Source organism: Pollicipes pollicipes, unplaced genomic scaffold, assembly GCF_011947565.3.
Source record: "Pollicipes pollicipes isolate AB1234 unplaced genomic scaffold, Ppol_2.1 Scaffold_6686;HRSCAF=7923_pilon_pilon_pilon, whole genome shotgun sequence".
NCBI classification, from domain to species: domain Eukaryota; kingdom Metazoa; phylum Arthropoda; class Thecostraca; order Pollicipedomorpha; family Pollicipedidae; genus Pollicipes; species Pollicipes pollicipes.
This window is the reverse complement of record NW_023596921.1, coordinates 19,466,157-19,488,671: the sequence shown is the minus strand read 5'-3', so window position 1 is coordinate 19,488,671 and position 22,515 is coordinate 19,466,157. Positions and strand designations below refer to the sequence as shown.

The 22,515-nt window shown below is 56.7% G+C and overlaps 1 protein-coding gene across 1 annotated transcript; it reads left to right on the top strand.

The window, feature by feature from the left end:
* Positions 1 to 1,170: 1,170 nt before the first annotated feature.
* On the top strand, positions 1,171 to 21,055 carry LOC119108009 (WAS/WASL-interacting protein family member 3). Its single transcript, XM_037231594.1, has 5 exons — positions 1,171 to 1,493; positions 2,648 to 2,736; positions 18,201 to 18,268; positions 18,527 to 18,588; positions 20,941 to 21,055. Exons 1-5 carry the CDS (start codon positions 1,171 to 1,173, stop codon positions 21,053 to 21,055), a joined length of 657 nt encoding a protein of 218 aa, XP_037087489.1.
* The last annotated feature ends 1,460 nt before the right edge of the window (positions 21,056 to 22,515 follow it).

Sequence of the window (22,515 nt, the reverse complement as noted above, 5' to 3'; positions counted from 1 at the left end):
GGTTCCTGTGGCCAGCGTCGCTGAGCCGTTGCCGACCGGTGAACCTCGCCGCCCATTTCAGAGCGGCGACGAGAGCGACAGCGGTCCGACGGCCGACGACTCCGAGTCGGACAGCTGTCTGGGAGCCGGACCTGGCGCTGCAAGCCGCACGGTGGGAGCCGCTGGTGGCCGGACGACGCCGCCTGGCGGCCGGCCCGGCCTCACCCAGCCTCTCCCGGCCAAGCGGCGCTCCGGCCGGCTCGCCGTGCGCCACGCCAGCCGGCCCGGGTACGACGTGGCCGGGCGGCCCGCGCGCGGCCGTCGCCCCCGCGGCGAGCACCCATCTACGAGACCGCTGAGTGAGTACGGCGCGCCGGCGCGCCGCCGACGACCAGCACACGTGTACGAGAACGACGAGACGGACGACGAGCTGGAGGCGCCGCTCTACGGATACGGGCCGCTGCAGCCATCTACGCCAACGGCGACGCGCCGGAGGAGGCGCCCATCTACGAGAACCTGGCGGCCGAGGAGGGCACTGGGAGCGGGCGGTGGAGGCGAAGGAGAGGTGGTTGTCTACGATAGCCTGCGGGTGGACGTGCGCTCCGACCTCGGCTACGACTCGGACACAGTCGACCTCGTCCGGCTCATCCGGCTCGGCATCGAAAGGCAGCGCCAGCTCGAGGAGGACGGCGGTGACGGCAGCGACGGGTCGGAGATGGAGGCGCCGGCGGCGAGGCGAGAGGCAGAGCCGGCCGTGCCCCGTGCCGGACTCATCTCAGCTGAGTCGCTTGTCAGCGCCAAGCTGGGGCTGAAGCGGGCCGCGGAGCGCCGGCTGCGAGACCCTCGGCGTGCGGAAGACGAAGGGGGAGAAGGTGACGGTCGGCCTGAGCCGGCGGAAGCCGGAGGACGACCACAGGGCGTTGGACGAAGTTAGATGAAGTCGGAGAATGGTCGATGCAGCTCGAGCGTTGCTAGACCGAGGTCAGACCAAACAGGCCTGACGTCCGGGCAGACGCCACGCAAGCGTGGAATGGCGCTCCAGACGCAGCAGGCTCGTCCCTGGCCCCGCTGCAGGCCAGGCTAGACAGCACGCCGACATTAGAGTCCGTCAGCCGCCCAACACAAAACCCCAGCTTCCTGCAACACCGGCCGGAGGCTCGGCAAGCCGGAAGACAACGCCCCGCTTTTCAGATGGCAAGGAAGGCCATCGCCCAGTCGCTCCACATCGGCAAGGCCTCAGAAGCCGGCGGCGGGTGCCACGCCCCGACTCTCGGCGGCCCTCCGAGCCTGACCGGCAGCGCCCTCCCGGACCTGACCGCGCCGATGGAGCGGGTGCCGGTGACCCCCGGCCTGATCCCCGCCGCCACCAGCCCCCTGCCGGACCTGACCGCGCCAGTGGAGCGGGTGTCGGTGACCCCCGGCCTGATCCCGCCGCCGCCGCCCCTGCCGGACCTGACCGCGCCAGTGGAGCGGGTGCCGGTGACCCCCGGCCTGATCCCGCCGCCGCCGCCCCTGCCGGACCTGACCGCGCCGGTGGAGCGGGTGCCGATGACACCTGGCGTGATCCCGCCGCCACCGCCGATGCCCGGTCAGAACTGTCCGGAACCGCGGGGCAATGGCCCCAGCCGAGGGCAGGTCACCGGCCTCCCAGGAGCCAGCAAACCGGCTTCAAGAAGAAGCTGGAGTCTAAGAAGAGCAGCGCTCCCGTGGAGAAGGCTGCGGCGAGGAAGAAACGCATGGCTCCGAAGCCGCCTGACAGATCACTGTCACTGCCAGGATTTGGCACCTCTAAATTTGATATCGTGAAGGCCTTCGAAGAGTTCAAGCGGAAGGAGAAGAAAAAAGAAGACAAATATCTCGCAAAGAAATCTAAAGATAAATGTTTAGATGATCTTGATCTAAGTTTACCGCATAACATTGCATCTAAGGCGCCAAAAGTAAATAAGGGAGTGGTGACATCAAAGTCAACAAATTCTTCAGGGACTGCAGTGACGCAACATACAGAGAATGGCGCCTGTTCCGACATCACTGCGGTAGAAGAGGTCGACTGTGCTAGCGAAGGCGCTGGTCGCACGAAAACACCTGCGTCGCTAACCTTAAAACAATCAGCGTTGTCTGAAGCATTCACACCATCGGGGCGAACAAAGCTCAATACTAAGCCTGTCAAACTGGGAAGATTTTCGTCAAAAGCAAAAAGCAAGCCGATGAGTGGATCATATCCGCAGAAACGCCCGGAACACGACTACACAGCGGACGCAAAGGCATGTTACGAGAGCGTCAGGGACTCTTCCGAGATCACCGTTGTGGAGCACATTGAGCCGATACGTACTATTGCCAAGGCCCCAGAAGCCGCCGCCGCTATCGGCCACAGAACAAACCCCGCCGACTTCAGCACGTCCCCTGCCGCCAGTGACGTGTGTGACGTCACCATCACCGACTGCCGCCTGTCCGCCGCCGGCCGCACTTCTCCCCGTGTCGACTCAGGACTGCCCGCCGCCGACGGCAGCACCTCCGCTGCCGACTGCCGGGTGACGGTCGGCGGTCCGCAGGTGATCCACATCTGTCCGGAGGACGCGTCCCCCGCCGCCGAGCGGGCGGCCCGGGGCCGGCCGACGTCGCCGGGCCAGCCGCTGTCGCTGATCGTGACGGCCGAGCCCGGCGGCCGCAGCACTGTGCCCCCGCACAGCGCCGACCGCGTGGCGCTGCAGGTGCCGCACGCCCGCTCCGGCGGCCTCTACTACGCCCTCGGTGGTGGCCGTAGACGCGCCCGGCGTCGCGCCCGGCGTCGGCGGGCCGACGACGCCGACGCCCGCCGATGCCGCCGACGCGACGCCGTCGGCGACGCAGGCGTGGTCGGCGAGCGGGCGGCGCGGCGGCGGAGCGGAGGCCGTCGTCATCTCGGTGTCGGAGGTGGAGCGCCAGTTTGAGCTGCTGGAGCGCGACCAGTGGGGCGACGACGCTGACGGCGAGGTGGGGTCGCACCGCCGCGGCTCGCTGGAGGAGGTGGTGCTGCGGCGGCCCGCCAGGGGGCCGCGCTGGCGCCACACCACCCCGCCGGCGTCTCTGACGAGTGAGTACCCGTCCCGGCGCCACGGGCTCCGCGCGCGTGTCAGGGTCTCTGCTCGCATGACGTCCACAAGGGCAGAAACCACAGTCTCGGAATGACAGTGTTGCGGCATGTGTCAGCTATGTGTTTTTTGTCGACCAGCGAGACGTGCACGTGAGTTAGCTGAGCCGTGCACTGTCGGCTAGCATCGCCGGTGCGTGCTGGCCCCGCACGGTCCGTCGGGCCGCTGACGAGGGCTGTGGCCTTGCGAGGCGGGCGCTCGTGCGCTTCGCTACGGTGCTCCACGGCGGGGGTACAGTTTCCTATTCAGCTGAGATGTCGAGGTGTACCGGTGTCGAAATGGCGCTGCTGTAACCACCGCACCCCGTTCAAGTGCGCTGGTGAGGGAAGACAGAAAAGTGAAGTCATAAAGCAAACATCGGTTATATTAAAAATACCCGACGTCGGCTATTAGGATGTGAGAATTCTCATGATACATGATCTTTGACACATTTTTATGACAGCGTGTGGGTGGCCCCTGCTGCGGCGTCTGGTCGGGTGTGGTCTGGTCGGGTGTGGCCTGGTCGGGTGTGGCCTGCTCGAGTCTGGTCTATCACCACCGCCGCGCGCTGTGCTGCCGGCACGCCACATCTTACCAGTCGGGGAGGCGAACCTTGGTGACCCTCACCCAGTGTCGAAACGACCCTGCCGCACCCACCACACCCGAACGCGGCGCGCCGGGTCGCCGCCCCCAGACCGAGACGACGCCGTTTCCAGTTTCTCTCCGTCGAGTGTTTCGCGCCGGGCCGCCACTGCGCCGGAAAGGTCACGACCTAGGTCGCCGGTGCCATCCAGAGGTCGCAGTGGCGCGGGGTTCACGGCAAACTGTGGCGCAATACGGGCGGGATGAAACGCCGGTTGCAGCTCATGTCATGACAGCACGCTGTGCTTGAGACTGTTCTCACTGTTAGCAGCAGGGGCCGCGTAACAATGACTAACATTCTCAGTTTCGGTGCTCAGTTTCCCACTCAGTTTCGCTCGTTCACGTGTATGGGAATTGTTGCTTCTTGTGCATCAGAATCCGTGTCACGGGAGAGAGGTTAGGGAGGATCGATCCACCACGCCGCGCACTCAACAGTCCTTTGGTCTTCAAGAGTCCTGCCCCGCTGCCAGCTGCCGTCGCATGTTCATACAGTGCAGGAGGACCAACTGTCCTAGGGCTAACGCTGAAGCCAGCTGAAGCTGACTGCTAGCTTCCGTCCGATTCGCTCGAGTAGTCAGCTGTCGACGAGTGTGGCCTGTTCATCTCATGACGTCTGAAGCTGAAGCCAGCTGAAGCTGACTACCAGCTTCCGTCCGATTCGCTCGAGGAATCAGCTGTCGACGGGTGCGGCCTGTTCACCTCATGACAGGGCACGGGTCTGGCGCTGCCACGCTGGGTGGGTGTGGCCTTGGTGACAGCCGCAGCGGCAAGGGGCCTGCGAAACTAGCGCAAGACGCTCCCACCTCGGGGTGTAGCTGGCTAACAACCTAATTCAAAGCGGTCCAGTCATCAACCTGGAGTAGGAAATGGTCACAGCTTGAGATGAGCTGCAGCCGACTGTGGCTGATCAGCTGCATGCGTGTTGTGAAATATGCGATATCCCAGCCGCCATTTGTATTCTCGTTGGTCGCAGTGGCTGTCACGTCGCCTGCAGAGGGTCGTGACGTGCTGATTTTATCACCACAGCCGCCTGCGTCTCATGCATCACAAACAAAAGCCGTCCTGGCTTTAAAAGATCTGCGTTTTTCCCGCGCCTTCTGTCCTTGCTTTGCTGGTGACGGTAAGTCACGGCCGCTGCTGAGCCAAGGCGTTTACACTGGCCATTGAGCGAGTCTGCAGCAATTCGATCCAAATCACAATAGGTTGGTCAGAAGTTGGCATTCTTTAAAGGAAATTGTGACTACGCGTCTGATTGGCTAACACAATTTTCTCCCAGTAATGAAACGTCCGCCCAAATTCGTACGAGCCCGCTCAAGTTTCCGTCCACGCGCAGAGCGTCGACGTTTTAAGCTAATCAAATCCCAGCGGCCGCCAAAAGACAGCAGTCCGGTCAGGCGGCGGCCCGACCTCCAGGCGGCACACCCCGGGGCCTCAGGAGCGGCGCCCGGGTTTTAGAGGCAGTGTTCGGGTCGGCTGCGTACGCGCGCGTGCACGCCAGTGGACCGCTGTCACGCCACACGGTGGGACGACGCGGGTCCCGGCCGGCAGCGCGAGCTAGTGACGTCTGTAGCTGTACACCGCGCCAGCGCTCAGGCACCCCCGTGGCGCAGGGGATGGGTGGACATGTGATGCCTCCCCCCCCCCCCCCCCGGGAACAGGCATCAAGGTTGATGGGCGTCAGAGTATGGCGTATGTAGCCCAAGCTGCCACTTTATGGGGTGTATGAAGATCAGGTTACATGGGTGATGGTCCGCCGGAAAGGGAGGGGGAGTCTGTGGTGTCTGACGGTTGGTTATCTGGGGTTGGGTCACAACCCCGACATCAGCCGGTCCAGTCCTCCCCCCCCCCCTTGCTGTTGTACCGAGCCTGGGTAGCATCATTAAGGTTCTGATCATGAGTCTACATGACCCAATCGTGTCCGCATGGTGTCTTCAATCGCCTGATGTGCGCGGCATGACCCAGTTTTCAATCGTTGCTCAACAAAACAGCTGGCACTCCCATAAGCGCCGGTTGCCATAGCAAAAGTTATAACCGATTGCTTCCCAGCCGCTGAGCGGTTGAGAATATTTGCCGGCAGATGGTGTTGTGTTCCCACCATCATTTACCTCGGTCATGCGTCCGTCGGCTACATTGCGTAGTGTGGCCTCAATTTAACGCCATTAAACTTATTTGCGAAAACTCATAAAATGACGTGGCTGTGACCCGGTCTGTTGACGGCACCCTTCGCTGCCTGCTAGCATAACAGGGCCAGGTCAATCAAGCTGAGTGCTGGCGATATATTTCACCCTTATGCATAGGTGCTTCGAATGTTAAAAGAATCTTCTCTCGTTGTCTTTCCGAAAACGAACTCTCTCATCGTGGCTTGCGAGTCTCCTCATAATGCAGACGTTGTATTGCAACCCTCCACTGTACTGACCTGAGGTCTGACCTTCAATCGTCGCCGCTCTTGTCACTGCTGAGCAGCGGGGGTCCGCGCCAATGGAGTGGCGTGTTATCTGTCACCGAGGGCTGCCAGAATCCGATCCGAGATAACCTGGTGCAGCGCCCCCTCTTGAAGTATCATTCTCTCTTGCAGTTCAAGGCCCCGGCACGTAAGACGGCCACTCTAGTAGCAAGACGCTCACCAAATGGACAGCGATGCAAAGCAACTGTTTTGAAATTGACTGCATGCTTTATGTTTTGCATGGTACACGGGAAGGAGACACCGTTACGCATTTGGACCGTCTGCAGCGATGCCGGAATGACAAATACGTTATGGAGAGGGGATGACCTAGCTTGACAATACTGCAGCGGTTTCTAGCTGAACTTACAATGTTGCAGCGGTCGTCTCCTGTGTAGAGATGCATAAATTGCCGGAGCAGGTGGTTTTGTATTCAACACCCCTGTGATTGAGAGCAACAGCGCAACGTAGCATTGTGTATCAAATCAGGCGAATCAGCTCTCATTGTGATGACGGCGCTGGAGGTCCACGACACGCAATATGTTTCCGCTGCAAACACCCTAGTCGTTCAGTTCAACAACCTGCCACTCTTACGCGGAGTAGGGTACTCATTCGGGCCATCCAGGCCAGTATAGTAGGGTGCTTACTAAGCTGCGGCCTTCCAAAACTGCTTTAGGATTTGTATAGTGACATAAAATTTACAAGAATGCTCTGACTGACGCCCATGGCCGAGGCCTAAAAAGAACGCTCTTAGCACTGAGGACACAAAGCCACCTACCTACCTGCCTGGTACCATTAGACGTGTTCCTTGAACGCTGTACACCCGACGCCACCTATTTAACTCTATTTCACATGGCTGCCACCAGGTGTCGTTGGTAGCGATAAACCGTTACGCGTGTGGTCAAATGTCTGCGGTTTCGTTCCGCGTGCAGTGCTACAAAAAGGACAGTGACTGCTTGCACTTAAGGGCGCTTCCAACGAGTCTCCTTTTCTTGGACGCGTGGGTTTCGTCGCAGGTTTTGTAATTAATGGTCTCCACGCTTTCATAGGGCCTGACTGGCCCTTTGAAATGTTCCCTTTGAGTGATAGAAGCACTGGACCACGCAGAAGCTTCAGAAAAAAAGAGGTGCAATTGTTTTGAACAAAAAGGTCGTGGATGGAGAAATTTCATGTCATCTCTTTGCCTTTTGGTCACTTGGCCGCCGCTACCCAAGTGGCCGGTGCCACCGCAGTAGTTTCATTGTTTGCGTCTCGGGCAACAAAACAAAACCTTGACCATGTCACGCTGAACAGTTGAATAACAGCAGCGACACGGGTGAGAGCGAACCACTTTCTCCCAGGCCCGACCCTCAGAGGCGCAGCATCCAGTGCATACAGACCAAGCGTGTCTTGGAATGAACGGAACGGACACAACTTCATTCACAACTTCAAAAATATTTTGAGAACCCTCACTAATGCCGCGTTCAAAGTCCATTTGTAAAGATAACAGGCTGTTTGCTTGCTCATGGCGTGTTCACTGGTTTTTCTCTCTCGGCCGTACTGCTGTGCTGTTGCTGTGGTATTGGTGTCGTTGGTAACGGTGCGCCGTTACATGCTTGATCAAGTGTCTGTGGTTTTGTTCTGCGTGCAACGCTGTGATCAGGGTAGTGGTCGCTTGAGCTTAAGGACGCTTCTAACGATTCTGCTTTTGTTATATAATCGAGACGCAGTCTAGGGGCTCGTATAATCCTTGGTGACCAAAGGGAAAAGCTTCGACAGGGTTGGAGATGCGTCTTATACGGCAGCAGCACGCATGATGTTCGAATGAAGACAAAGCGTACGCAAAGAATGCGTGAAACTAGGCGTAGGTGTGCAAACCAGTGTGCACTGCTCTACAATGTGCTTTCACTGAAGACATTCAGTGGAATTTTGGTGGTTTGCGCGGACATGCACCGGACACTGACTGTTGCCATGGTGACTACCGCCACCACCCTGCCGGCAATTTGGAGGCGATCAACTAGGCGTTTAGATGAATTAGGAGTTTCATGTGTTTTGTGAGGCAAAAAATAAATTATGGCACGGACAATTGGCTGCTTCTCACCACAGCATGGAACTGCTCAGTTACCGTACCATTAGCGAGAGCATGAAATTGTGATCAAGACGAGGACATCGCCAAATTCGACGAAGCCTGTTACTGGACTTGACGCTGTCACAAATACTTTTGTCATCTTTCATGGTGAAGGTTCTGTGACTCGTCATTGACGAGTTCAGTGCATGTTTTAGGAGCATACCAGGGAGCTTTCACTTCCCAGTGGTTTCGTATCTCTCACACGAAAGAGGCAGCTGCTTTGCTCCCATGCTGAGTGTGTTTATTCTGCGCGCGAGTCATGCGAACCACGGAGATACTGCGCGATCGTACGCTCGGCAGTGCCAGGGCTCGGCCATTGCGGTTAAGATAGTGAGTTGTCCATGACACATGGCTGTACGTGTCATTGCCAAATGAACAATGCCAGTCGTTCTAACACTTATAAGACACATGGCTGTACGTGTCATTGCCAAATGAACAATGCCAGTCGTTCTAACACTTATAAACTACTGGAAAGAATTTCATCCGCAAACATTTTATCAATACATATTAACCTAACCTACATATCGTAAAGTATTGTGATCGTTGTCATTTTCTTACTCGGTGCGTTTGTAAATCGCTTCATATAAAACTACTTCATGTTCCATATTTACTACTGGCACACGAGCGGTTATATACGGACACCCTAATTAATCGGTCTCCATTCGGGAGTACATTCGGCAACAAGCTCCATCTAGCTGAGCTGGAGATCCAGCTCCAGAGTCAGCACGAAATTCATCGAGTGATTTCCCACCGACTTTTGTGCTTGATAACCGTAAGTTACGCTGAATGAGTGCTGGTGGTTTTTGACTGTCTTTTTGTGATACTGCCATTAGCTGACTTTGGCTATTTAAGCCTTCTTTGCGATTTGTCATGCCAATCGTACAGCACTGATCTTGTCGAGTTAAACAACTTTTCGCCTGCTTCTTTACGCTGGCTTCCAGATGTTAACGAGCAGTGCTGTGGCTTGATTTTTTGTTTTCTGGTGTTAATGAATTGACTTAAGTTTAATGCGTGGCCGGGATGGAGGGAGAACCACTCATGGTTACTTGTTCTTGGGTAGCGATATAGCAAAAACAACATGTCACGTTTTAAATAGCAAATGTAGTCGCCAAATAGCTATGGATATCAGTGCACACTGTGCAACACCAACCGCTATCAGGGGGCTTGGTCTAATCCGCAATCTGTGATAATATCTCATAACAATTGGCGGGGGGGGGGGGGTGCAAAATGACCACGCATGCCAGTCTCTCTATAACAAATTTGTATCATTAATATGAGAAATCTAAACCATTAGCGATTCATTGCAGCCTTTCATGCACAGGTCATTGAAAGGGTTCGTGCGAATATTCGGAAAATCCAACAGTTCAAAATTGCAAAAATAACATTCAGACTGGCATGCATGTCATAAGCTGAGGAAATGTAGTTGTATGCACCCCGCTCGGTGTGCGGACAAAGCCCCTGCAGAAATTAAAAGGACGCTTTGATAACATCCGCGTGCACTTCCTTGTCTGTTTACGCCATGAAGGAAACCGACACGGCTGGCCGCAACATTCGCGGCCTCCGGGCCAAATACACAAACGGCCGCGGAGGGTCGCCGGCTCCCGTGTCGACGCAGCGCCGCGGCGAGAGCCCGTCACGGGCGTCTGGCTCCTGTCACGACCACCGCGCTCTGCCACTCCCGATGGGCCGACGTCCGGCAGATATTGGTGCAGAGCCCCTGCTGTCCCGCGGGCAGGGCTCCGTGGCGGGGCTCCTCTGCCACTCCCGATAGGCCGACGTTCGGCAGATATTGGTGCAGAGCCCCTGCTGTCCCGCGGGCAGGGCTCCGTGGCGGGGCTCCTCTGTCACTCCCGATAGGCCGACGTTCGGCAGATATTGGTGCAGAGCCCCTGCTGTCTCGCGGGCAGGGCTTCATGGCGGGGCTCCTCTGCGGTCCCACGGACATAGCCCCATGGTGGGACTTCTCCCCTGCGGTCCAACGGACATGGCTCCATGGAAGGCATGCTGGTGAACTCCACGGCCATGCGTCTCTAACGACTGGGGCTCCAGACAGTACTCGCGGTCAGAACCCCATAGCGAGACTTCCTGTAGCACCATCATACATAACCTCTAAACCGTGGGTCCCACAATCGTTGCGTGGACGAGAATATATTGCGAGACAGCTTTGAGGGCGAGAAGGAAGATGGACTCCGTTGGAAAAATGATCTGTGCGGGACTCATAGGCTTTATAGCTACAGCACAAGCCATAGCACTTGAAACACAAGAGTTGCGCAGTCAGCACTGCCAAATCTGTCACATAAACAGTGTTATATGCAAATTTTTACTAGCGGGAAACTTTGGCTAGCAGGAAATCAGTATTTTCTTGTATTGGCCAACGACACTCACAAACTTACCACACTCATGTCAGTATGCCACCCAGCATCATGTCATCTACTTTGCGCAGCCCAAGAAACACATTACCTACTCCCACACTAATGCATTTATGAGCAGCCTGCAACAGTGAGCTAAGCTACAGAAATGACTCATGGATGCTACATAGTTAGTGGCAAAAATTGTGTAACTGTGTTGTCTTTCCCCATCCAATGCATCATCAGTACCTGAGGGCAGCATTGCCATTTAGACTTGGCATGGACTGGCAAGTCAGAATGCAGCTATTTGCTTTCTTGACATACTAGGGTTGAAATACTGTTTTGATATCCTTGCAGTCAACAGCATTGGCTGATATGGACTGATGGCTAGGTGGCACAAACAGCTGTGTTCGCACAGTCCAAAGATCATAACATGTGAACCAGCCCCAGAGCTGTCATGACAAATGCAATCTGGGCTCAAAATTCATAACAAATGATTAATTATAACAACAGCTCAATTATCCACCTCATGGTTTGCAAAGATACATGTCACAAAAAAGCACCAAGGTAACATATTTACTCACCAGTACAAAAACAGGTAATGATGTGCACCACAGATGTTCTCTGCACCTCATGTGGCATTATGTTAGGTTTACTTAGTTCATGCACTGTTTTCTTCCACGTGAAATGCGCAAACCTGGATTTGACAGAGTACTGATGACAGCTGTTTTCATCCAGTGCTCACATTTGCTTTCTTGACATTTTGGAACCATCACTGGGCAATTTTGGCCCCATCATTAAAAATAGTTCACATTCTGCACTGACTGCAATGATCTATTGCCTATATTTGTTGATCCTTTGCATCATGCAGGAATTATTGAGTTACCTATCTCACACACACTAAACCGACAAGCAACAAACAGCCTAATCGCATCAAAAACAAATATTCCAGCCCCCGCTTCCTTGCCATTTGGTCTACCAGTGTGATGTAGCTTCATATTTCCTTGACAAGCCAGTCACCAATATCCAGCACATCCCTCCTGCCAATAGGTGGTCAACCAAATGTTCAAGTCACAGGAGGAATGTCTGCAAAATCAATCCTGGGGCATTTATGTATTCACTTAATGCAAGAAACTATTGGTACTCCCTGCAAGAATTGTTGAACAGTTCAAGTACCTACCTCATGGCCTGCAGACATCCATCACAAAAAAGCACCAAGGTGACATATTTAATCATCAGTACAAAAACAGGTGATGATATGCAACACAGACGCGTTCTCCATGCAGCATGTGCCATCACGTTAGGTGTTAGTTTATGCACTGTTTTCCTGCACATGGAACATACAAACTTGGATTTAGCAGAGTAATGATGACAACTATTTTCATCCAGTGTTCACATTTGCTTTCTTGCTGTTCTGACCCCGTCATTGGGCAATTTCGGTCCTACCATTAAAAAAGTTCACATTCCGAGCTGACTGCAATGATCTATATTTGTTCATCTGTCATATCATGCAGCAATTTTTAAGCTACCTTTCTCACACAAATTTAACTGACAAGCAACCAGCATCCTAATTTAAGGAACATCTGCAAAAACACTCCTGGGGCCTTTAGGTATTAACTTAATGAAAGAAACTTGGAGGCATTCTCTGCAAGAATTTTGAGCAATCCAAAAATTAAAGTGAGAAGTCAAAGCTATATAAAATGACCATATTACCTCCATTTGGCTTTTGGAAGCATGGAGCCTGCACCAGATGTAAATTAATCTAACCTTTAGGCGGAAAGATAACACCAAGCACCGCCGACGCCTGCTGTCTGCATAGATCACGCGCCTAGCAAGGCTAAATTACGTGAGGATTTCTGTGCTGCTAGCCACTCAAGGCCCTCAACAATAAGGGTAGTTTTAGCAGCATGGTGTCAACTTCACCTTCTTTCTCTTTTCCTTTACCATCTTGGACTTGGACCGTCTCGAGCAATAGCTAAAAACCCGTGGAAAAGCGGCAACACCAAACGGAGCTGAAATGGCCATGAACAGAACTGCGTGCGCCAGGCATTTTTCTTTTTTTTTTGTTTAGACAGCTGACGGCCGATAATTCGGACGAAATCCCTTCCTGAACGGATGATCCTCTCACGGGAAGGGATTTCCTCCGGCGCACGATTCGAATCAGCGGAACGGCGCGTGAGTGTATACATGGGCCGGATAGTTCGGATCGAGGACGGGTCCCGGCTCAATTCGAATCACAGCTGCCCATGTAAACAGGGTATATATGGTAGAGATCTCCCGTGGCAGCTTGGCCACACGGCCTGCGCAGGCCGCGGAGCGCCGTGCAGTGTTCCTCGAAGGCCGCCACTGCTCCTAAACCAGAAAGGCTTAGAGCACGCTTTTGGTTTCAAAACAAACGCAATGAATGTCCCATAAGCTGCTGAAAATGTAGGCGCGATTGCGCAATACACCGGAGAGGTATCTTCAAAAAAAACTACGAGGGGTCGCATCGACCCTCCCCCCCTTCCACATGGGGCGAGGGTTGAGCTGCGCCAAACGGTGAACCGACGGAGATCTTTGAGCCGCATGGGCGACCGTTTTTGAAGCTGAACATCCAGTGAGCGACGCTGAATCCCTGAAATGTGTGTTTTGTACATTCCAAAACGGCCGCGTACCTGGCGGTGACTTTGTTCTGACATGGTCATACGCTGGCAGGTGATCAAACAGACGGAACCCTTGAGTGGCCCATGTCATAAATCGCTACCGTGCCTCGGCATGACCAACGTCATTGACATGTCGCCGCTCGGTCACATGAACCGACGGCAGATCTGAGCCGGCAGCGGCCCTATCAGCTCCCTGATGACGGTCGGCGTCTTCACCGGCGCCGGCAGGCCGCCGGCGGCGTCGTTAACCGACCGCGGCTTCGTAAACACCGCGCACCGCACCATTCAAGATAACTGATGAGCCGCCGAAGTGGACCGCGACGTGTTTACTCCCGGACTGGAGCTGGCGCTGTAGCCGGAGGGGTGGCTGTCTGGAACTGGAGCTGGCGCTGCGGCCGGAGGGGTGACTGACTGGGAACGGAGCTGGTGCTGCAGCCGGAGGGGTGGCTGACTGGAACGGGAGCTGGCGCTGCAGCCGGAGGGGTGGCTGGCTGGAACCGGAGCTGGCGCTGCAGCCGGACGCAGCCAGCCGGAGGGGTGGCTGGCTGGGAACGGAGCTTGCACTGCAGCTGTGCAGCACGATCGAAAAGTCGCCCCAGCCCCATTCGCAGGCACGGGCCTTAGCCCTTCATGTCTCTAAAAAGGGTGCTTGAGGCTTCCTCTGTAGCCTTCTGTTCGACCCTTGAACATGTTTCTTTAAATGCCTCGCCATTAATGTTCTCTCTTCGTTCAAAGACAAAGATACTGCTCATCAGACCAGTACAGCAAGGAAGCCCGGTTAGGAAGTCCACCGGCGATCGGTATTTGGAGCAGCCAATCAGATTCTGAGATCGCTCGCTTCATGCGAAACTGCTCTGTGTCTCCGCCGCCGCTCGTGACTGGCTTCGCTGCGCCCTGCTGATCAGCCCGCCGCTCCAGACGCTACAGTCGCTGTCCGTGCTGGGGCAGCTGCCCCTGCTGTTCAGGCCACAGCTCCAGTCACTGTCCTTGCCGTGGCCTTTGTCCCGCTCCGGCCACTGAAATGTTTATCCCTGCTGTGGCCTCCGTCCCTGCTGTGCAGACCACCGTTGCGGCTGCCAGCCGCCGCAGTCCCTGCTGTACAGTGCTGCCGTTGCTTCCGCCAGCGGCCGCTGTCCCTGCTGTGGGATGCACCGCTGCGGCCGCTAGTCGCCGCCGTCCCTGCTGTACAGTGGCCGCTGCGGCCGCCAGTCGCCGGTGTCCCTGCTGTACAGTGCGCCGCTGCGGCCGCCAGCCGCCACCGTCTCTGCTGTGCAGTGCGCCGCTGCTGCCGCCAGCGGCCGCTGTCCCTGCTGTGCGGTGCGCCGCTGCTGCCGCCAGCGGCCGCTGTCCCTGCTGTGCGGTGCGCCTCTGCGGCCGCCAGCCGCCGCCGTCCAGTCGTGCCAGGCCCGGCGGCGCCCCTGCGCGGCAGTCGCGCGCCGTCCGCCGTCGAGAGGGTGGGGCGCGCTGGAGCGGGCCGAGCCTAGCGCCGCTGTGCGCTGTGCGGGCGTCGCTGCGCGATGTGCTTGCTGCTGTGACTGGTCTGCCGGACCCGGGACCGCCAGCTCAGTAATGCCGGTGGTCGAAGTGCAGTGTGGAGCGTCGTACTCGGCAGGTGCGGGGGCACAGTCCCACCCAGTGCTGCTGTTTATCAGTGCACGGAACAGAGCTCGGGTGGGGCGTGTTGATCTGGTCGCTGTTGTGGAGGCGCTCGACCGCTCTCCGGTCAAGTGCCTGGGCGCTATAGACCCTCTAGGAGAAAAAGGCCCCAGAGCGCTCGGGTTATCGAGTCGTTCAGCATCGGTCTTGTGTCGCGGCTATCTCCAGCATCAGCCAGGGCGACTTTTGCCTTTCTGTCTCAGCCAGCTCTCGTGCTGCATCAGGCAGCTGGCTACGTTCAGCTTTGATTCCTAACATTTCCGAGAGCACTCGAAGACAGCTTCCATCCACTCAGTTGTCGTGCCCCCGCCGGAGCATCTGCCGGACGCTGAGCGGCCGCTCTTGGCCACCGTGTCGCGCTGGGCTCTGACCTAGAGCGCTCCTTGGTGAGGCGCGATCGTGACACTTCTGGTGCGGAGTGTTACAGCCGCGTCACGCCATGCGCGGGGCAGAGTGACGCTACTGACCGTCAATCGTTGGGCCTCCCAGTCGGTGCGCACTGGCGCGGCTCGTAACTGGGTACCGGCTGGTCTTGTCTAGCTGGACTGTAGCTGGGTACCGACTGGCTTGATCTCGCTGAACTGTAGCTGGGTACCGACTGGTTTGATATCGCTGGACTGTGGCTGGGTACCGACTGACCTTGTCTCGCTGGACTGTAGCTGGGTACCGACTGGTTTGATCTCGCTGGACTGTGGCTGGGTCACCGACTGACCTTGTCTCGCTGGAATGTAGCTGGGTACCGGCTGGTCTTGTCTCGCTGGACTGTGGCTGGGTACCGACTGACCTTGTCTCGCTGGACTGTGGCTGGGTACCGGCTGGTCTGGTCTCGCTGGACTGTGGCTGGGTACCGAATGGCCTTGTCTCACTGGACTGTGGCCTGGGGTACTGGCTGGGTACCGACTGGTCTGGTCTCGCTGGACTGTAGCTGGGTACCGGCTGGTCTTGTCTTGCTGATCTGTAGCTGGGTACCGGCTGGTATTGTCCCGCTGGTCTGTAGCTGGGCACCGGATGGTCTGGTCAGGTCCCTCCACTCCTGGTCTGGCTGTGGCTGGACCTGGCTTTGGATTCGGCAGGCGGCAGCCTTTGGCTGACTGGCAGAGCTCCTGGTATGACTGGTCCACAGAGTTTCATCGATGCACAGTGGTCAGAGCTCGCTTGCCACTGTTGCGGCAACATCGCTCCCGCATCGGTCGGATTGGCTGAGGCCTCGACCAGGTTTTCTCGGCTGCTCCTTTTTCGATCCAGATAGATCGCACGTCGATCCAGGTCCTTCCAGGTCGATCCAGGCCTGGGCTTTGGCCCGGGTCGGGCTGCACAGTCCGGTCCAGGTCTGGCTGGTTTAGGTTTAGACGGTGATAATTAGGCTCAGGTCCCGATCTGACTGATGGTGATCCGGACCCCGTCCTACCGGCAGGTGTCCATGACCGGTCCGACTGACACTGACACCTCCACCTAGTGCTCGTTCAGGTCCAGGTCCGACCATGGATGGTCCCAGCCTGGGTCCGAGTAGCGGTTCTCCAGAGCGAGGGCTGGCTGCATGGCCCGGATCCCACTACCGTATCCGGGGCCGAGCAGCCCTGCCACCTCGCGGCTGTTTTCCCACGCCCCGGACGTTAGATGCGGCGCCGGAGGCCAGACGTCCGTTGCATCAAGCCGAGGTGAGGGGTCAGGCGCAGCGGGGGCGTGACGTAACGCCACCAGTTCTTGGGTGAACGACACTCAGCCCCGGGCGGATCCGCAGGAGTGCTGGCTATCCCTGCAAAAATGGACATGCATTCGCAGGCATAGACACATGCATCGAAGCTTCTTTTGCACCTGTGCGCTTGGTGGGACGTTTTTGTGAACGCGTTTTTTTGCAGTTTAGCGCATCTCCAACGGGCTCTCAAACGGGTGTCGAACGAACAGGCCAGTACACCCACAGGTATTGGTTTGATTGGACAGAGAACAATCCTGACCGCGAGGGTCCGCAGCGGCAATGATTTACTCCGTGATCAAACTCCAGTCGGTCGAATCGCGGTGGCAGTCATAGTCCATGATAATCTGTCTTCCACACAAATTGTCAAAAGATATGATAGTGTGATCTCATGAGCTCTGAGAAGGACCCACGTGAGCATTGCGGGAGTCCTTGTGGGAGAACGCATCAGCTGATAGCCATGCGGATTTGATAGGAGAGGTCTAGACATACATATCGCTGTTGTGAAGATATTTTCCCGCATTTTACCATCTGCGTTTGATTGATATCATTATATTGGGTGCTGACCTGCGCTTTATCTACCGGGAAACATATTTCGTGCACGAGATCGAAGGCCTGTGCCCTCTGTACCTTAAAGGCTACTTTTACTACTCTCAAGGGTGTTATCTGCAGCTTTGACTCTCTTTCCCGCGTGACTGATGAAATCGATGGATGTAATAAGCATACAAAGCCTTAAAACAAAACGCAGAAGGCACGTTTAAAGTGGTGCAATACGCACAAGTGGAGAAAGCTAGAAGTTTGTGAAAGTAAAGGCGAAGAGGGCGAGCGTCGTTCGCTGGCAAACGCCACAAATGTAACAATTTCGCATGGAGGTTCACGTGGCCGCCGATTGACTATGTGATAGAACTCCCAACCTATTTGGAGCTCGGATGCAAGTGGCACCTGACAGACCACGTAGGTCACAGGTCATGGGGAAAGTCACAGGTCATGTGTCGTGACACTGTGGGAACGAAGCTTCTCATAAAGTATGTGCGCAAGTTGACGCCTCGTCAGCGTGCTGCATTTCTCTGCCGCCCTTTTGGCCATGTCTGAGACGCTCTGCTGTGTGCGCGCCGCCCGCGGTGGCAGTACAGATCGGTAGCAGTCGGGCGGCGGCCGGGGCACCTCACCAGGGTCACGAGACATCATCACGGCGTTGAAGCGTCGCCCTGAGTCGAGCCCGGCAAAGGCGGCGGTGACCTCCGAGAAGGGACGGAGAAGTGTGTGATGCCGCATCGCCAGGGGCGTAACCCCGCATTAGCGGCCACCGGGGTCCCAGTTGCTTGGGTGCCTTTCGATATGGTCCAAAACAAAAAGTGTCCAATCCTGAATCAAAACTTGCTGGCGTTCTGACCCCACCGACCCGGGCGGTGCTTACGCCCATGCCTATCGCCAACTTGTAAAGAGCTGTCGCGGTCCCGCTATCGGGTGGGTGTCATCCTGACACGGTGCTCCCGGCTCGCTATCGGCCCTCGCCGCAGTGCCTGCTGCGGCCGCACCGCAGCCGCTCCGGCTCCACTGACGGCGGCTTCGATCCTCCGCCCCAGGCATGGACTCGCTCTCCATCCTCGCCAACAAGGAGCGCACCAAGCGCTTCCTGGAGCGGCGGATCCAGGCGGACGCGGCGGCCTCCGGCGGCGGCGACTCGCGCTCCTCCAGCTCCTCCAGGATGTCGGCACCCGGTGGCCTGCTGCCGTCTCAGGCGTTCGGAGGCGCGGCGCCTGGCGACGATGCCCGGCCGGAGGAGGGCTGGCGGCCGCGGCGAGCGGGTGAGGCCGTCACGGCGCCTGAGACGAGGATCGCACGCGAGATCCGTGAGCTGCGCCGACGGGAGGCGGAGCTGCAGCGGCTGCGGGCGGCCTCCTCCGGCCAGGAGGCGCCGCCATCCGGCTACGACAGCAAGGACAAGGAGAGCCTGGCCGAGGAGTCCAACAGGTGAGGCACGGCGTGGGAGGGAGGAAGAGAGGGAGAGAGGGCGGTAGGGAGGCAGATGTAGCATGTTGTCGAACATCTTCCCCTTGTGTCACCTGCTCCTACCTGGATGCGCCACCTGTTCCGAAGAGTTTAGTTTGTATCGCGCTAGATTCCATGCCAGGGAGCACAGTGGTATAGATGTCAGCCATTGTGCTGACAAAACGGAGGCGGGAACCTCAGCATCTTTGGTAATGGTAGATAGTTGAGTGAGTCTCCACTTAAACATACCAAATCACATTAAATCGAAATACAAACTACGACATTGCAGTTCGAGCATCACAAGCAGCCGTCGTAGATCGCGGCCGGCACACCATCATGGTCATTTCCGGCCAACCAGAATAAAATCACTGAGGACATAGCGTATGATGCAAAGCTCGGTGTCTCTCCAGTAAGACTGTAACCCGGCTGTCAGATCCTGCGCGTCCCAAGAGTGAAGAAAATCGCTACCATCGCTGGCAGTTGCCCTTCTGACCGCCATTCACTCACAGCCAGCCGGGACATAACCTTGCGCATTAGTCACGCCGGCGACCGGCGTTCGGCACACGCGGCTCTTCTCCTTTGAACTCGAGCGGAGTCAAGCGCGTGGCTGTGCCTCTCATCCCGGAGATTAGCCGACATCTGCTGATTAATATGGACACTGCATTCACTCGGTTTGCGCTGATCGTGCCTGAATGGGCCCCACATGCCGCCGACGCGTCAGCAGACACAAACACAGGCCAGCGGACGCCGGGGCGGCGGGCGCTCGGCGCGGCGACGGATGCCCACTCGGCCCTGCTCCATTACCCGGCCGCCGGTGACATAATCACAAAGCAGGCTGTGTTGTGACGTCAGAGGCGCATCCAGCCAGACTGTCGGGAAGATTTACTCCATTGCTGAGGCGTCGAAATTAAGTCATTCAATTTGATTTCATTCATAGGTCTGGGAAACACCGAACGTACGTTACGAATGTTGCCAAACCAAACTTAATCTAACCGCGAGGTAGCCTAACCAGCCACAGTCGGTCGGCAGGTCCGTGCACTGGATGCGCCCTTGGCGTTGTGTATCTAGTTAACTCATGCGCCCCGTGCTGTTCTGTGCTGCATTTGCAGTCGACCATTGCAAGACCACGCGACGCGCCGACTCAGAGGCGTCGACGCCGAGAGCTGGGGGAGGGGAGGGGCTCCAGGGCGGAGGACTGGCGTGGGCGTCAACGTCACCGCCGGGGAAGGATGGCGTCTCAGCAGAGCCCAGGCAATGACTGCCTTCGATGACGTCTGATGAGGGCGTGCCCTTCTTCCTCGCGGCCGGATGGGTCATTACCATCACTGCCCCGCGACCGCACACGCGGAGTTAACGAGGAACTATAAGATCTCCGTCAGCGAGTCAGGAGCACACGGCCCAGCTGGCGTCACAAGGCGACTTCCCTGGCTGACCTCAGCGTCCCCGCTGGCCGGATGGCTGTCTCGGTGGACTCACGGCCGTTTGGTCTGTCATGACGCTATCTGGCCTGAATGTCTCGTCGTCACTGGCTAACTCGTGTTTATTATAAGCATGCCTGTCAGCTTGGCGTGCACAGAGTGTTTTGCCCAGTCGTAGAGGGGCTGGTCCTCTTTTACCGCACGCCAGTCGCTGAGTGCGTGCTGGTCTGCACATCAGGAGGTTATAATTTCCAAGTACTTGCGAGTTACCGTTGATCTCATTCAACTCATATTAGCACGTGGGTCGCTATAGCTATTGGCCCTTAAGGTCTTTGTTAATAGTACTGTAGCCTGATCAAAACAAGATGCGTGTCAATAATGAAGTCATTTCCAATCATGTGGGGAAATCAAACAAGAACATATCAGCTTGTAGCTTCTCATTCCACTCATCAAGTACATCACCGTACTCTGTGAGTCAGGTCACGTGGTCTGGCTCCATGTAAACCGCTTCCTAGCAACACTCCACTGTGACGTCCCACGTGGTCAGTCGTGGCGACACCCTGGCTCACCAGTCATCGTTCCGTACAGCTTGTCGCATGACCAGCAGACAGGCGTATAAGACAGAACTACTTGTTATGGTTTTTTATTGTAACACTAAAGCCTACCAGACACGGCCTAAGTTTATCGCCTGATCATTCTCATGATTTATTTCGATACCACAATAGCTGTCTTGCAGCATTGGTCTTCTTTTAGCCTATACGCTCAATCGTCTCGGCGCACATTGTATTTTCACGGCATGAGAACGGCGCGAGCGACGGTGCCCACCGCGTGCTAACACGGCTGCCGCCGCCCGCAGCTCCACGCGGGCCGGCCCTCTGCTGCGCCGCTCGCAGGAGATCGTCAACTCGTGCCACAGCTCCGGCCTGGGCTCGGAGCGGGCCGCTGAGCCGGCCGGCCGCCGCGCCGTCTCCGTCCGCCCGTACGAGGACCAGGACGACAACGAGCACGAGTGGACCTCCTTCTCCAGGTGACGGCCCGCCCAGAGGCCGCCGGCGCCGGCGCGCCCGGCGCCGGCGGCGCGCTCTCGTCTCTGTGGACGCCCCGTGTGCGAGGTGGCGTTACAGTTGTCGGGGTCGACAGACTGCGGACCGGCCCCCCGCGCCGGGCATGCAGTGTGCGCTGGACCCGGAGCAGGGGAACCCGCGTCATGCCCAGGACCTTCGGATCGGGTGGCGCTCCGGCTGGCTGCTGCCAATGCTTGCTGCGCCGCTCAACAAACCCAGCGAAACCCGTGGTGATTGGTCCCAGTGGCAGTTGTTTTCAGCTGACACCGTTTAGCCATGCAGCCATTAATCGCATACTCGAGCTGCCGGCCTGAACCTGGGACTCTGAGGGGTCCGCTTCGTTTATTATGAGATTCATGCAGGGTATAAGAGCACGGCCCAGACGCTGTGCGAGCATTGGTGTCTGCATGAACCTTGACCCCGGTTCAGGGGTGACGTAACGGCCCATTAAGATCGGGATCGGATCCTTACGCTGAAAAACTGCGACCTTATTTGCAGCGTCATTTCAGGTTGTGAAATCGACAAACGTGGCGCGACTGTGAGCTGATCAGCCGCAGTCAATGACCTGTAAATGTACTGGTTACTTTTCTGTTCGTGAAAAGGCTTAAAACATTAAGCAGGTTCGGTCCGTCTCTGGCATTAGCATAGGTGAACTGGTCTAGAAAGAAGCGCACTACAAGCTCAGAATATCATTTGTCTTGAAGCGCGGAACTATGCTTGTTTCTCTAATAGAGCAGGTCAGCAGGACAAGAAACGTTGCAAATTTTAGAGCTCCGTCTTACTGGACAAGTTTGTGCATATCGCATTGGGTAGTTTTCGCGAAGTTGTAGGAAAAGGTCGTGGTCAAGAGATTAAAATGCTTAGAGTCCGCTTTCTCAACTTGTCTGCGATGTGTATCGGTCATTATACAGCATTCAAAGCCTACCTCAACTCCTGCTCCAACTAAGCGCAGTCATTTTCTGTTTTGGCAATATGACTTTGATGTCGTGCCCTGGTTGTGTTTTGGTCTTGTGTGTCATTTGCCTCACAAGTTCTGATTAAGTATACTCAATTCACACCTTTATCTTATTTCACTCTTGCCCACCGTGCCCTCGTGATGGTTGGCATCAAATCCCCAGAAAAAGAACGCAGGAGTGTGCATGATGTCATTGTACCCCGCCTAACCAAATGAATCGAGCCGAGGCCTGGGCCGAGCCCGGAGATGCCGCCAGCGACAGTTCGCCCAGCCTGCCGCTCGAGCGGCGCATGCGACAGCTTTAACGAGCTCGCGCCGGCGTCACCAGGTCGGCGGAAACTCCGATCGAGCGCGAGATTCGTCTGACCAAGGAGCGCGAGGAGGAGCGGCGCCGCGAGCTGGCGCTGCGCGCCGGCCAGCCGCCGCCCAGCCCCAGCAGCCGAGCCCACGTGAGCACGCTCGCGGCAGGCGC